General features: G+C 32.8%; 1 protein-coding gene across 4 annotated transcripts in view; it reads right to left on the bottom strand.

Annotated features, from left to right (window-relative positions):
* Hecw (Hecw ubiquitin protein ligase) overlaps nucleotides 1-16,928 on the bottom strand; it is a 469,561-nt gene that overhangs the window by 68,462 nt on the left and 384,171 nt on the right. Inside the window, exon 1 of one of the 4 annotated variants that reach the window (XM_072536979.1) lies at nucleotides 9,573-10,043. The exons of the other annotated variants lie outside the window; for them this stretch is intronic. Coding sequence (XP_072393080.1) covers nucleotides 9,573-9,613 — 41 coding nt within the window. The 5' untranslated portion in view covers nucleotides 9,614-10,043. Of the gene's footprint in view, nucleotides 1-9,572; nucleotides 10,044-16,928 lie in introns of those variants that run through there. 4 annotated transcript variants of the gene reach the window in all.

Genomic DNA, 16,928 nt, shown 5'->3' with positions numbered 1-16,928 from the left:
GAGGTGTTGAAGGCGTATGAAAAAAGCAAAAAAAAGTTGTAATAACTATTAAAATGAGAAAATTTTACTACCATGGACACATTACGAGAGGTGACAAATAACAACTGTTTCGACTCATAATGCAGGGAAAAATCAACGGAAGAAGATCAGTAGAAAGAGAAGACATTCCTCGCTTAAACATTTGCGTGAATGGATTAATACCACTAATAATCAATTATTTAGACTATCGGTCTCGAAGGTAGGAATAGCTTTAATGACTGCCAACCTTTGGAACAGAGACCGCACTTGTTAAGTGGAATGATCAGATATACTGCGTTTTATTTATTAACCTATACTTTCTTCTCGACGGTTTAAGTAACGTATTCTTCAAAAATTTTCTCTTTTCGTATTGTCTTCAGTGTTAACACTGTAGAATTTTTTCTTTCACTCTGTACAAGGTTTTAATCTGCGAAAGAGAAACACTTAAGAATTGAAGAAAAACACTTTATTGTATCTTCGAGTAGAATAAACAAAATCCAATTGATTATTTATGTTTACAAATTACGAGAAAGGAAATCGAATTGCCACCTGTGGAAATCATAAAGCGATTGGGAAAATTTTTTACCAGCAAAAGCGTATCGTCTCGAAAATTAATAGATTTTGTTGGATGACTCCATTTACACCGTCAGGGAGTGAAGTCGAGGTCTTGGCCTGGTATTTCACCAGTCAAGAGGTGCTGGTGATTATACCATTACTATAAATCCTGGCTTAGTTCGTCAGAGTGTCAAGCAAACATTTTGGTCTTAGTTAGCCCGCTCGAAAAAGGAGTGAAATTAGTAAGTTGTGTTAATATTTTTGGAAAATATATTACGGTTTCCTTAATTTCCGATTTATCTATTGGTCTCAAGAGAAAAAAACATGTGCAGCTTCTCTGCTTATGGGAGTGGAGGTGAAGTAGTGTCCGTAATTCATCAACTGGTTCGATATGAATCAGTTCCTCCAGTTATTCTTTATAAAAAGAACCCGCGAGGTCTACAGTTAAATAGTATAGTGAAACAAAGAAAAATTCACTGTAAGATTTGATCTTACTTATATCCTGCTACAGTAAATTCAATTAGAACTGAAATTTTCTTAATTTTAAAATGTGCAGTAGTCAATGAAATGTTTTAAGGAATATACATGTAATAGGTGTAAATTTTTTTATTTTTTATTTTTTGTGTATGTTTATTAATGTAAAAATAAATACACGTAAAATTTCATAAATCTATATGTTCGAAGGTATCGTTTTGTAATGGACATTTCTATTTTTGGTAAAATGAAATTTAATATACAGCGTATACAATTTAATACAGCGAGTAGGTAATCATTTTGTATCTTGTTTGTTTCTACTAAACTTCACTTTCCTTGGACAACAGGTAAATAATTCTAATAACTTTTAATAAAGGCCACATAAGGTAAGTGATTGCTTATTGATTTCAACATTTTAGGGGACGAATTAACATATTTGTTCTATTGTTTTTATATTTCTTTAATTTTTGTATGTATCCTCTAAAATGTAGGATCCTTGAGTTTTCCTTCAGTCCGTCACTCAGGGAAAAGATAAGGTGGCGCAATTTTTCCTTTTTATTTAGTTCAATTTTTATCTAAATTCCTTTGTTAGTAAGATTCACTTTTTTCTTTCTTAGCAGAGGACATTGACATTCTTATGTTGCTCAAGACAGCAGTCTAATGTTGTGTGTCCAAAGTGTCTAATTTTTTTAAACCTTCAAAGAGGTGTAAATCGTGTCAATTATACTGTTCTTCAAGTTTTATATATGACAACGTCGTTGCAGAGAATTTGCTGTTTTTCCATGCTTTTTCAGGTTGTGACACATCAGCAGCTTACAAGATCGGCAAACTTAAATTCATCAAAATTTTACAGAAACAACCTAAGTTAGCTAGCAGAACAGCATTCTTTCTCAGTGAGAAAGCCGAGCCATCTTTGCTCACTGTCGTTGGCGAACGTTTTTTCGTCTCTTTATATGGTGGAAATAAAGATGATTCCCTGACAGCACGAGATATAAACGATTCGCCAAGACCGTGACCGAAAATACATTTAAATTAATCACCGTTTTCGCCAACACAAGATACAGAACTTCTGAAATTAGTTTTCTGCAGATGCAAGGGAAACTGTGAAAGTATGTGTGGTTGTCGAAAAGAATACCTCAACTGCTCTGCAGTGTACCTCAATCGTTCTGGTAAAATCTGCAGTAAAATCATGGAAATATCAAAATTAATCGAAAAATTAGAAGAATTCGACGATGAATTATCCAATGACGCCAATTCTAACTTCCGTTCTTCCGCAAACATTCATCTTCGATACTGAATTAGAACCGCAGACTGAACCATCAAAGAAAATGAAAAACAATAGCTGGAAAACAACTTTTTAAATATATAAGTATGCTTAATATTATCTCGATTGGAAATTGTCGGTGGATTAGGTCTAATGGGGATAGCACTTAAAAAAACGGGCTCCACCTCATAGATGGTCGGGAAAAGGTCGATAATAAACTAATAAAAATAAGATAGGAATAAGAAAAGTAATAAAAATAAAGTTGTATACAATTTAATTCTCTACAAATAATGTGCAACAACATTTTTGGTAGGGTTGCTAGTTTACAAGATAAAGTGAGAAAGAAAACCCTTTGCCTCCCTTATTTCAAGTTGGCGAGGATTCAAGAACCCGGTCAACTTTGGAGCGCTATAAAATCCAGAAAAATTATCAAAATTACAAATTTGTGAATTATTCTTTTAAAAACCCCTATAATATTGCTCTGATGTCATTTTATTTTAAAATGACCAGAAAAAAGTTATAAAGGTCAAAAGAATTTTTTTTTTCAAAAACTTTTTTGTTTTCCATTTTAAGATTAAAAGTAATAGGAATAAAGTTGTAGATAATTTAATTTGCTACAAATATTATCTGATATAATTTTCTGTAAGTTTGCTAGTTTATGAGATACAGCGTGAAAACCCTTTGCACCCCTTTTCTAACATGGCGTCCGGGGGACAAGGGTCCCCTAACAAATCAAAAATAAAATTGCGTCCTCTCAAAAATGCAACCCTAATATAACTTCAATGGACAATTATTTATTGGTTACCTTTCACCGTGTAATGTTTTCAATGTCATCCTTCCTAAAATTCTTGATCGATTATCATACGATTATAATTCTCAAACACTATAGGAGTATAACAGCTAATTTTTATTTGCTGCATAAATATATTTAATCTTTTAATTTGAAACAGCACAAAGCTGCTGAAACTTCTGACCTAATAACTATTCCCGAAAATGTTGGTATAATACTTACACAGCCTTCATTTCTTTTTAAGAATCTGTTTGAAGTAGTAGTTGATAACAAATAATGCACCTTTACAAAAAGCTAACAGTATATTTTACATGCCGCCAACTAAACATCCTTCCAGGTAGCTGTAAGCCCTTTCAACAAATCTGTTACGGGCTGTCGTAAAATTGGGGTTTATGGTTATATTCTTTGCTCCATTTTATGCAAATTTTAGAATCTATAGAAAGTAAATTTTAGTATCTTGGTAGATTAGCAGATTTTAAAAGTTTACCGGTTTTGTAAGGGTTTGGCGTGCGTTTAGATTTGGTGAAATTAAGGTTTGCAAATAAGTGCAATAGATATAGTTCTATTAAAAAAAAGTAATAGTATTAGAATAAGACGTCCACGTCATATTATTTACGTAAAACTAATCTGATCCAATTGACATTTATTTAGGTAGGTATGTAATAAATGTATGCTCTTATTATTTACTCTATGGTAAAGTATACTTATATTCTCCGCCTCTGAGGCGTGCAATTCTGGCTTAAACTGAGACAAGAAATTACCGATATTTATAATTTTTTTGCTTTGAACTGTTCTGTATAAAGGTAGTTGTTGATCTTCTGTAAATCGAGAATAGTAGAAAAAAAGTATACACAAATTAAGAAATAGAAAATGTGCGAAATGTCATGAAATAAGTGGAGAATTATTAAATTATGATGCAGAAGAGCTGAATAGACGAGGCATCAGATCAGGAATCGAAAATTTAGAAGTACAATAGCCGCTACTCATTTATTAACGCAAACAATGGAAAAATCACTTGTACGAGTCCCTTCCCATATCAGTTGGCCAACCTATGGAATTTTCAGTCGATTATCATAAACAAATTATACTCTGCATGTTTTTATAAGTTCCCCTATTAATATGTCATTTTTACTAATATTTATTAAAAACATTACCCTTTATTTATTTTATACTTTTATACAATAAAAAAAAATTTCACTAAATCCTGGCTATGCATTCACTTATGTCAACATACGTTGATTTTTTCATAATTACGTTAAATCCAGAATATGGAAAAATGACATCAAAACAATAATATTGTCAGTTAATGTCAAATGTGTTTTGTAGTAATTTAAAGCTTTTTGCCGTTTGTGGATTGTATAATGGGTCGAGGTAAAGCATCGATGAGAAAATTTATTGACAAAACCTATAAATGTGCGAAAAAGTAAAATAACCGAAGCAGATCAAAGGGCATTAAGACGCAATATAGTGAAAAATCGACGAGCAAATTATATGGAGCCACTTTTAACATTACAACAAAAGAAAAATAGACTAAGATGGTCAAAACAGCATAAAGATTGGACTCAGTCGCAATGGGATTCAATACAATGGAGTAATGAGTCCAGATTTGAAGTATGTGTTGGAGATAGTAGGAGTCGCGTCATTCGCAGGAAAAATAAAGCTTTCCATCGCGACTGTCTGATGAGAAAAGTAAAATTTCCGGCATATGTCATTATCTAGGGCAGCATGTCGTCTAAAGGTGTGGGAAAGTTACATTTTATCGATGGGATTGTAAACGCGGACAAATATTTGAATATTTTAGAAGAATCTCTTTTACCGACTATGGAATACCGTTTAACATCAGCGGAAGATCTTGTCTTCCAACAAGACAGCGCAGGTTGTCATACCTCAAAAGAGTTTAAAATGGATTGCAGACCATGGCATGCCACTTCTGTAATGAATTTCTAACAGTCTCGACTTTGTGGCCTCCGATAGAGACTTTGTGGCGCGAAATGAAAAAAGCTTTGAGAAAACATCCGTCAACAAATTGAAGAAAAAATTGCAAGAAATATGAGATTCGTTTACATTTGAATTTTGTCAGAATTTTGTAAAAATTATGCCTCGAAGAATTGTGGATGCCATTAAAAATAAAGGGGATGTAACTCAATGGTAAACTTTCACATTTTTTTTGTTATTGTACATGTTCTGTGCGTTTTTTTAAATTTATTATTATTCTGTTTAATCAATAGTTTTCATTACGTTACTATAATTTGGAAATTCAAAAATGTTGGTCGATCATTAAAACTTCAAAAATTTACGCTGCTCTTTTATTTTTGTTTTCTAAAATTTAATTTTCCAACTGATGTGGGAAGGGGCTCGTACACCTATTAAAAATATATACTAAAATATCAAACACTTCAATAAACAATAAAAAAATTAAAATAGTAGGATATGCACATGACATGAATATAGTAGCGCGTGAAAAAAGGAAGCAATTCAAAGTTCAATTAAGAGAACTATGCGGGAATAATATATACTGAGGGAAACTATATAGACTGAAAACATTTAAATATTTAGGAGTACTGATAAATAGTATAAATGAGAGAATAGTCAAGTAACAACAAAAGAAAAGACAACCTCTAAGAAAAGATCGATAACGAAATAGATGCCAACAGGAAGAAGTGCTACAGAAAAACCTAAGGTAAGATGGATATTTCAGGAAGAAGCTTATTTGAAAAATATAGGTACGAAACGTGGGAAAAAATGTAACACGGCAGGATGAAGAAAGTAATGATAAAACCGAAAACACACCAAAGACTGTAAAAGAAAGATTATAAAAGAAAAAAAAAAAAACAATAATGGGTAGATCTGCCCTATTTATGTAACCGGTTCGCAACCAGTTTGTTCAAGTGTTCTATCCTATTTTTCTTTTTTAGTAAGATCAGTTCTTATTTCTCTTGATGAACCTACTATGCTTGCGGTTAAATGTGGAGGTGGCTTCTGTGCGAGTCATGAAGTATGAAGTGTTCTATCACTGTGGTATTACGTATTTGTTAGCATAAGTTGCGTAATATTTGCATTATTTTGACTTTTGTATTTTTTTCAACTGCTTCGTAATTGAAACACTGGACATTAGGACATTAGACCTCTCCCAATAGCTCCCAATTTTTTGTTGTTCTAGACTACTTGTACCAGTTATTTAATTATACTTTACTTCACTTGTTCAGCTGGTCAATGGATATAAAATCTAGAGCTCTGATTTAAAATGCGTCCAGTTCACTGTCCGTTACGCTCCTGGACTTGAGAGAGACAGTAGTGTGGACCTACTCTGTTCTACTTTAACGTCGTTATTCTCAGATACACATTAGCACACATATAATAATACAAATTTATTAATAGCACCCGAAAATACAAGATGTTAATATCTTAACCGACCGAACTGGAACAAATAATATCGTATCATACGAAACGTATTCCTTATATCTCACTGACCTATCTCATGGCATGATTTCTGTTTATGTATATCTATACATAGTAAAATATGCTTGGTTCCGAGGCTACAGCGGTAGAAATGTAGCAATAATTAAACAATATAGAAATATAATATATATACAGTCCCATTAGAAACTTTTCAGAGACGAACTATAGTTTTTTTGTAGGTGGAGTAAATATATATTTTCAATTAGTATAAAACAATATGTCTTTATTAGCATATCTATTATAAGGCCAAATTCAGACCAACACCATAATTTAATGCTAATTTATTACGGAAAGAAAAAATTTACTCCGTTTCCGAGAAACAGTGGGTATGCTAACTTTACGCTAACATAGCTATATCTCGGCAAAAAAGGAGTACAGGGCCCATCTTGGCGGCATCTTTTTTTGTTAATTAATTGCTGTTGATTGGTATATTATCCATCATTCCCTAGCCCAAAACAGACCCCCGAAAAAAACGAGATATCGCTATATCTCGGCAAGGAAAAGGAGTACAAGTATTATCTTAGCAGCATATTTTATTGCTAATTAAATGCTGTTGACTGGTATATTAAACGATCCCCAAAAACTACCCTATTATCCCCTAGCGAAAAACTCATCCCGGGAAAAATCGAGATATTGACCAAAAAGCGAACCGCAAGGAACTTATTGCTGTTTTACGCCAAGAAATAATGTATTGGTTCAACGGTTTCCGAAAAACAATGGCTATACTAACTTTATGGTAAAGCTAGCATAGCCATGGGTATATTTCGGCAATGAAAAGGGTTTAGTTAGTTTTGTTTACTTGTGCCATCTTGATTGTCTTTTCAGACCAGTTCTGTTGTCTTGACCTTTGCTCTTATGACGCTGCGTTGGTGTCAATAAAGCCAAGATAATATGAATAAATAGAAAAGATATTATTTTGATACCATTTTATTGTTTTGATAGTGTTTTAAGAGAAAAACGTATTATTATATTTCTTCTTGTGTCCAAAGGTGGATAAAAATTGACAATAGCAATTTAGGGCTGTTGTAGTTTTCATTATTTTTCAGAATTTCAAGTATACTATTCCTAGAGATGTTGTTTTTTGGGGATTTGTCAATGTATCAATAAATAGCAATAAAATATACCGCCAAGATGGGCTCTGTAGCCTTTTTCATTGCCGAGATATAGCTATGGCTATGCTAACTTTACCGTATAGTTAGCATAATCATTGTTTCTCTGAAACGGTTGCAGCATTAAATTGTTTCTTGGCGTAAAACTTCGACAATAAATTAGCAATTAATTCCTTGCTAGATATAGCTATGACTATATCTAAACAATGAATGCTAAATTAGCAATAACTTATAGTGTTGGCCTGAATTCGGCATTATAAAACGGATAGGCTAACTTTACAGACAAGAAAATATGACAATAATTGTAATCAAAATATTGGCGAAGGTATTATCTACCCACCATTTTATGTGAACTCCAAAGTATATAAAAAAAATACCGGAGACCATTTAGAAGGTCATGACTTACTTTTCTGTTTTGTACATGTTTCATAATGGACTGGAGAGAATTGAAGAGGTTAATAATGTATTTCTTCAGGTATAAATCTGATACGAGTATGTAAATGAATTTGCACTATTTTGTAGGAGAACGAATAGAAAATACTATTCTCGAATAGCACGAATGATTTACAATGGTATTTATACAAGACTTTTCAAAACAGAAAATTTAATATCGATACCTTCTTGTCTTAGTTTTGTACAAAAAATTATGACAATAACATGACCACCCTGACAAACTTCGAATGCAATACAATATAAAATGCAAATAAGATGTGTCATAAAAATTGTGTTATCAATCATTTTTAAACGGAGTATAGGAAGAAAACCGAAGAAAAGAAGCTAATTTTAAATGAAAACATTGATACTAAAACAGTATGGGACAGAGCTAGGAGCTAGAAGTACGACGTAGATGCAAGGTGGAGAACATCAAAGGGGTAAGAAATACATAGAATGGAACGGTCAATAAGCCGAATGACATCAAATAGAGTAGTAAAGACGGCAGGAGACGGTTTCCCAATAGGAACAAGATCAGTAGAGAGACCACGTAAACGATGGAATGACAACTTACTGGACGCACATTGAAAAACAGACAGAGTCATGCCTACATAAAAAGAAGAAGAAAATATGTTTGCTAGATATAATAATAGATTAATATCAAAGCATTGTAGACTCAGAAAGAATCTGAACACATTTCAACTACGAAAATTAGAAAGACAGTTAAGATTTAATTTCAATACAGAACACCACCATTCGCTTATGTATTTCATCCTTATGGAATCATCAGGGCGCACTGTAGTTAGCTCTATGAATGAAACCAAATCTTTTTTCATGTCTAGAAAGTATTAACAGAATTTGAAAACAAGAGGAAGAATCCTAACGAGAAAACGCCAGCACCGAGATAACAGAATAGAATGTTTACAACTTAAACACTATATTACCATGTACACAGACATACCATGTATACCACGCCTAAGAAGGCGTTAATGCAACAAGGAAGAAAACAATGAATTTTTTTATCTATTTACATAAACGCAATAAAAATATATAATTTTCAGATTATAGAAAACAACCATGTATAATATCAAAATTTTATATGATACAAAAGTGTAAACTTTTTAAGATTATCTTTCATCAATAATTCTGTTCGTTAAGAATCTTTAAAAAAATAAATGACGCGAGAAACTAATCTTGTCACGGAAACAGCTGTCGTTTTTCCGTATGTGTGTAAGCAATAATCGTAGTCTTTTTAAACTATGCTTATTGTTTGTTATTGTTGTACTGAATTACACAAACAAAAAAGTTCTTAAAATTTACCATACACCTTCAGATCATTATGAATATCAAAAATAATATTGTCTATTTAAATTATAATACATTATATTAAGAAATCCAAATTTATCATTTTATCTACCATTTTCTATTAATACAATGTAAGAAAAAATATATATATAAATAGGAAACTTACAGACTGAATATGACTCCGATAGTCTTGGTAACAATTCCCATCTCAAAGAATCATAAAAAATATAGAAACGAATAACTAGAAAACTAATTCGAAAAAGTTCATTTTCACTTTCACTAAACCTGTGTCCTACAAAGACAACAGAAATACAATTCAAGCAAACTTAACATTATCACAAAAACTTTGATACGAAATCCCCGTAAGCACTGATTTGTTTACATGTAAAAAGAAGAAGAGAATGTTTGTATCGTATCCAGACGAGCTACTTGCAACGAGCGGTATAAATAATACGCGTGCCTAACCCATGCTGGCCATGCTCGAACTCGTAGTGGCACAACACGTTCTGTTTCAGTTCATCTAGCTAGTCCTAGTCGGTTTCGTTTCGTCGAGTTGAAGTTTACCGGCGAAGAGCCGTGAAGGTGGACGGAAACAAATGAACTACCCGCCGGGATGGGTGGGGAACATTTCGAAGTATCATTATCTATCTAACTGAGATATGAGCTTTTTGGACTATTTTCTTCTCGAGATGATTAATAAATTTATTATCGGAATTAAACGGTTTTATCGAATACGGTCGAATCTAAAAGAACTGTTGCAATTATTGGGATTATATGTAATAAGCTGGTATTTATAATTGGTAAACTCTAGCAGCTGTGAGCTTTTTGAATAATGTTCGAAAGTCTTATATCAGTTTTCCAATCTTCCATACGAATAGTATCACAAGTGAAAAAAATAAAATCTTTAATAACGAAAAAATTTTTTTTATTATTATTCAATTATTGAACACATACCATTTTAATACAAGATCTTTACTATTATAATACTTTTCAATGTCTTTTTCTAAGGATTTCAACTGCATTCTTGGCAATTCTCCGTATTATTCAGAACTTTTCCTTTTATTAATATAACGTGTTCTTTAACTGTTAAAACCTCCCGAAATATAGCTCCTTAGTAATACAGTAAAACCTCCCTTAACCGAAACATCGTTTAAAAGAAACGGCTGATAGTTTCAATAATTTCGCCAAAAAAAGTAAATTTTTATCGCAAAACGTAAACAACTCCATTAATTTCACGCACTGATTAATGCCTATGTGTGTTGGGAAATCAAAAAAACTAAGAGCTCTAAAAGATATTTCCGAAAAAGCACTTCCATTTTTTTTTATAGAAGCCAAAAAAGCTCATGGATGTCGACCACTTTATTTTCAGAATGGTTGGAAAATAAATTCGTTCCGAGTGTAAAATCCTTTTTAAAATCAAAAAACCTTCCCATCAAAGCATTGTTGCTTGCTGACAATACACCAACTTACCATCAAAATCTACGAAATGGTGACAATTGTCAGATTTTTGCCACCGTGGGTCACGAGCTTAATTCAGCCGTTAGACCAGGGAGTAATAGGTGTTCCCGAAATTCTCAAATCTTTAACAATGAAACATGTTGTTTATTGGTGTCCTAAGTCATGGGCCAAGATTAAATCTTCAACTTTGAAAAAATGCTGGAACAAACTTTTTGATGGGATTTTTTTTGACGATCCTGAAGAAGAAAATGGTAAAGAAACGACAGAAGAAATTAAATCTTTAATAAAAAATTTGCCGGCATGTGACGAAATTAACCAAGAAGAGATGCGTGAGTAGTTAGCAGCCGATGACTCAGAAAGTGAATTCACCGACCAGGACATCCTTGATATGGTTCTTCATACAGACAACCTGAGCGTATCAGACGACGAAGATGACGACCCAACAGACAGGCAGCACGAGACCGCCGACGATATTTTCAATGCCTTAGAGGTAAGAATTTTATACAGTAGGCCTAATTAGTTAGGGACACGACTAGGTTCTTAATTTTTGTCGTCATTGTATAAAGTTTTGTCCTTTTCAGATTGCTTTACGTTTCTTCGAACAATCGAATGAGGCAAATCATGACGTTTTTCAAATAAACGATGGAGATATAGCTGCAAAACATCGTTGTCAAATGAAAACGCAAAAGAAAATAGAAGATTTCTTTAAAAAAGCTTATTAAACTTGTTCATTTTCCTTAATTTTATTACTTTATTATGTACTTGCTTATTAGAAAACATTAGAAACCACCTTATAGTATTTTTAAATACCAATACTTTGACCAAGGATACTATGAAAAACAATATCATTTTTAACCGAAATTCTTGTTATCCGAAACGGCCCCCCCCCAATTATTTCGGTTAACGGAGGTTTTACTGTAGTATTCTGTAACTTTCCAGTCGCAGTTAGATTCTAGTGTATAATTCGTACATCTCGGCCAGATACATAAATCCTGATAAATAGTTTCTACATATGGTGATTTACGAGTATCTTAGTACTAGAAAAGATTTTTTTTTAAGTATACTGTTCCTCTTATATAAGTTGATTTTACATTATATATTAAAGAATTATCATTATGATTGTCTTGATCCGTGAGATATATTTTCTATAAAATATTATTTTATTAAATTAAAATAATATACGACGAAAATTTACATAGAACTATTTATTGCTTACTATACATGTTTACAAAACTGAGTTTCGTTAGATACTACTAAAAATGCATTACAAATGCCTAACAGAAACCCCTAGTAGAGGAGAGGGCGTTACTAAGAACTACATATATAATTTTACCTTGGGTTAAAAACGTAAATTACAAAATCGTTCATATTCTCCTTATCAAAACCATATACAGACGCAGCGGATGCGACAACAATAGCCGACGGATTTACCGGGTACATACTTTCTAAAGGGAGGGATTATAATACAAATTTTCCCCAGACATAATATGTAAAAGTAATAAATATTTTAATCTTTTAATAGATTTCTGGAAACGAAAATTTACTGAAAAATTTAAAACTCGAAAAATAATATGAACTAAAATTAATGAGACGGAACAATGATATAGGACAACGATATTAATATTATTACTAATAATAAATATATAATACTATTAAAGATATTTATATCATTCTATATTAAAGAATTGTTTTTCTTTTTCGAAATATCAAAGTCGTCAAAGAAAAATATTAATGATTAAAATTTCTATCAAAAGATGATAGAGCACTTGGAAGTTTCTAAAACCTCTTTTCCCATAGTGTCAGTAAACACATTCTTTAATTTTTTCCATAAAACTAAAATTTCTGTGCTCGTCAAAATCAATGTACAAACGTCACGGGATCGACAGGTGGTTTACCAATTTCTTCTAATTTTAAGTCCTCCAACATATGTATGTAGATAAATGGAACCTAACGGTAAACGTCGATCGTGAATTGTCTACCTGATCAGGTTGAGCCCTTGAGGCTATATTGAAATTGAAAATGTATGATCGATTCGCATCCGAGATGAAAACCGAAATCATTCCTCCTACACATAAAGATACAAAAAGTTGTCTAGTAAGAAATAACTTTAAACGAACATCAATTTTTGTAACTGAACTAAGGTACCTGTTTATAGTTTTTATGACGTAATCATTAAAAATGACGGACGGGCTCAATTTTGTAACATACTTTTAAACTTCATTAGATGTTGCAATGCAACATCTAATGAAGTCAAAACTTCTTTCACGAGATACAAAAATCCGGATATATAAGACCATAATACGATCAGCAGTCGCGTATGAAAGCGAAACATGGACGCTAACAAAAAGAGAAATAAATAAATTGCTGGTGTGGGAACGTAAAATTCTTCGAATGATATATGGCCCTTGCAGAGACAGCGTGACAAACGAATGGAGGGGCAGATACAATAACGAGCTAGAGTCTCTATTCGGAAAAGAAAATCTAGTCAGATATATAAAGGCCAATAGACTCAGATGGGCAGGGCATGTGATACGCAGTAACGACAATCGCCTTATAAACAATGTGTTCTGGGAAAGGCCAGAGGGAAGAAGGTCTGTAGGACGGCCTAGAAAAAGGTGGAAAGATGCAGTCAAAGAAGATCTAGAGAAAATGTGAGTGTGACAATGGGAATTACTGGCACAGGACCGAAAAACATGGAAGGCGATAGTAAAGCGATAGTAAACGCGGCAAAGACTCACGAAGAGTTGTAGCGCCATTGATGATGATGATGACTTTTAAATGGGATCAAATAACAAGTAGAACATCGTTTAAAAACGCTTGTGCGCTCAGTGTGTTCCTAAACATTTTTGTGCGTTTCTCACGTTCTGTTTATGACAAGAAGAAAACATTACAAGATAAAGAACTGGATAGAAGGCAATGCCTAGCTAATTCTCCTAAGGAATGTAAGAACGTGTACATGCATGAATACACATTGACTACCTAGGTGTATGCTGCAGAACTGGAGTACATAGTTTCTACTCATAAATACTTTATGAGTAGAGTTATGCCGCCTTTACACGAGTCAATTAACTTGATCAAGTAACTAATTCAATCAAATTAATAGTTTGTTTTATAATGGCGGAAAGTGAATTTCGTGCTCTTTCGTAGAGGTGTATTTTGCAAGTCTGTAGACAATTGGTTGAAGAATTATCTGAGGAAAATGTAAGTCTCAGAAAAAAACGTGTGTGGATTAAAAAATTGTTGTACAGGAGAGAAGATCTTGGCACTTCGTCCACGTTACTAAAAGAACTTGTTTCTGAAGATCAGACCGAGTACCGCAATTGTATGAGGATGTCTAGAGAAAGTTTCAACCAGTTGTTGGACAAAATTAGTCCTCTTATTAGTAAGAAAGATACGGTAATGAGAGCTGCTATTCATGCAAGAGTAAAGTTAGAAAATAACATTATTCTATTTGCGCGAATATTATTTTTTATTTCCACCACGCCGAATACCTCTATATACATAGGGTCGTCAATTTCTGTATACCCAGCAAAACGTGCATATGTATAGACAGCGACACTAATATGTCTTTGTTCCAACGAGACATCTTCGTTCGTTTTGTGTTACCTACTAATGCCCTGCCCTGCACTAAACTGGGTGTCTACACTTGTGTAGTGAGCGGTTAACCTTGAGAAAAACGATGGCGGGAGAAGCTACTTGCACGAAAAAATAGAAAGGCTTTCTATTTACTTGACGAAATTACTGACTAAATTGTCTACAAGATACTACTAAAAAGAAACTAAACAACTTGTTTACATGATGCAAGTCGCGTGATTTAGTCACTTAATTTAGTTACTTGCTCAAGTTACTTGACATGTATAAAGGGGGCATTACGGTTAGGGATGCAGTGATGACATCAGTATATAATGGACTAGTTACGTCATATACGAGAGCTTGAATATGAATCAATAATTATTATAACCACCTTTTATCTGAACTCTACAATACAATGTTTGTCAGTCATTCTGAATGTTACCGAGAAATGTTGATGGGTGATGTTCCTTACAAAGTGTCGTGTCGTGATTGGTTTCAACAGAGATCGGGTTAGAGCGATAAGAAGATGAGAAACTGCACCGGTTGTTTTAGCGGGCGTATACTACACTTGAAAGACGCAACGGTTTACAGTATTGCAATTTTAAGTGTAATCTAAACAGTATTTCTAATTATGACCAGTGTACATTCTCATACGTACATTACAGACATGTATAACTAAATGTCCAGATAAAGCACCCATATAGCTCACACTTCCTCTAAAAGGAAAATTCATTATCCCAGATTATGATGTTGAACATCTTAACATCAAAGATGCAATTTAAAGTTAATTTAACTACATTTAAAGGGTTTTTACCCATGTATTTAGGTGCTAAAAACATGTAAATCTAGTAAATATTAAACCACGTTTTCTTATTGCCTTGTTCAAAATTTAAACTTTCACGTTTGCTTTAAGTAAAGTGGTAATACTTATTTTAGGATAGCACTGATGATGAAATGGTTATTCCAAAAACGTTCTGTGATCTAGCCCGATAGAGTTTTTATATTATTATACCTATTATAAAGGAATTTTTTTTTTAATAAAAATTTTTATGATTCGTGGTATACAGCCAACTGCAGGAATTCAGTTTCCTTGTGGAGATGATTAAGCTTCGCCACAACAGCGTTGTTATTTTGGATGCTCAAACTTGCCAGTGGAGTTCACTAGCTGAGATAGCGAGCTCATCGCTAGACTGACTCAGGTCACCTTGGTCGCACTGATTAATTGGGATATCTTCAGTTTCGATATTGTTTTCACCAGGTATTTGAAGGTGAATTTTAGTCTTCCACTCCGTCATTATATGCTTTAAAGACTTCACTATATTATCATAGACATTATATCCTCACTATATCTATAAGCCATTCATGTAGCCCTGAATAAAAAGGCCTCCTTGTAGTCAATAAAGATAGTAAAAAGGTTTCTTTTGTTTGATGTATGTATGGTTAGAAATGACTCGATTATAAATTGTTGTTTGCAGCCTATGGAATCCTTAGCGCATCCTTTCTGTTGTGGCTCTATGATATTCTTTAGAGCACAGTGTTGGTAGATCCGCTGGGCGACACAGGATGTGGCCAATTTGTACAAAGTCGTGATTCGGCAGTATTTGGCTGGATCTTGGGTATTATTTTGATTCTTCGGTATCAAATAAGTGGTTCTCTGAGCAAGGAATGGTGGTATTTCCTTTGGAATAGAAATAACAAGATTAATTACACTCATGATAAACACTCATAAGCACTTCATACTTCTTTAGCCACAAGTTTTGAACTTCGTCTGGTCCAGAAGAGAGAGTTCCAGTTATGAAGATCTTTGATGTTCCAGAATTCTTCAGTGGTGAAGGGATCGTAAGGAATGTTACTCTAGTATTGACAGTTGTTCGTCGTATCTTCAATCCATCTAGCGTTGATGTTAAGAGTAGCAGGCGTTGAAAGTTTTCAACGCCTGTTAGGAATTTCTTTTTGGCTTGGGTACGATTTGAGTTTTCTGTAGAACGTATTCTCTGGATGCTCAGAAAATATAAATGTTATGTATATATATATATATATATATATATATATATATATATATATATATATATATATATACTTAAAATATTATTTTATGGATATATTTTTAGATTTGTTTAATCAGTTGGAAATTGTGGATTTTTTACGTGTTCTCTCTCCTCATTCATTTAAAAATGAGAATTGTTGTTATATGTGTATCTAATTTTAAAATAAACTATTTGAATAGTGTTAACTTATTTGTTAAAATATTTACTATCGATTTTATAGTTTATTTAATAGTAAGTATTATTATATACTTACAATAATTATACATAATACAATAATTAAATAATTATTATTGCCAACCTTTATTATTTAGAAAGGAATATTCAGTACAATATAAAAGAGAACTATTGAATGAATATTAAAAATATTAATATAATAGTTCGAAAATAATAAATATTATGATGTAAATACAATTTGTTTTGGTGGAATAACGCTCTAGCCGAAT

Source organism: Diabrotica undecimpunctata, chromosome 7 (genome assembly GCF_040954645.1).
Source record: "Diabrotica undecimpunctata isolate CICGRU chromosome 7, icDiaUnde3, whole genome shotgun sequence".
Taxonomy (NCBI): Eukaryota; Metazoa; Arthropoda; class Insecta; order Coleoptera; family Chrysomelidae; genus Diabrotica; species Diabrotica undecimpunctata.
This window is presented reverse-complemented; position numbering and strand designations above follow the sequence as displayed.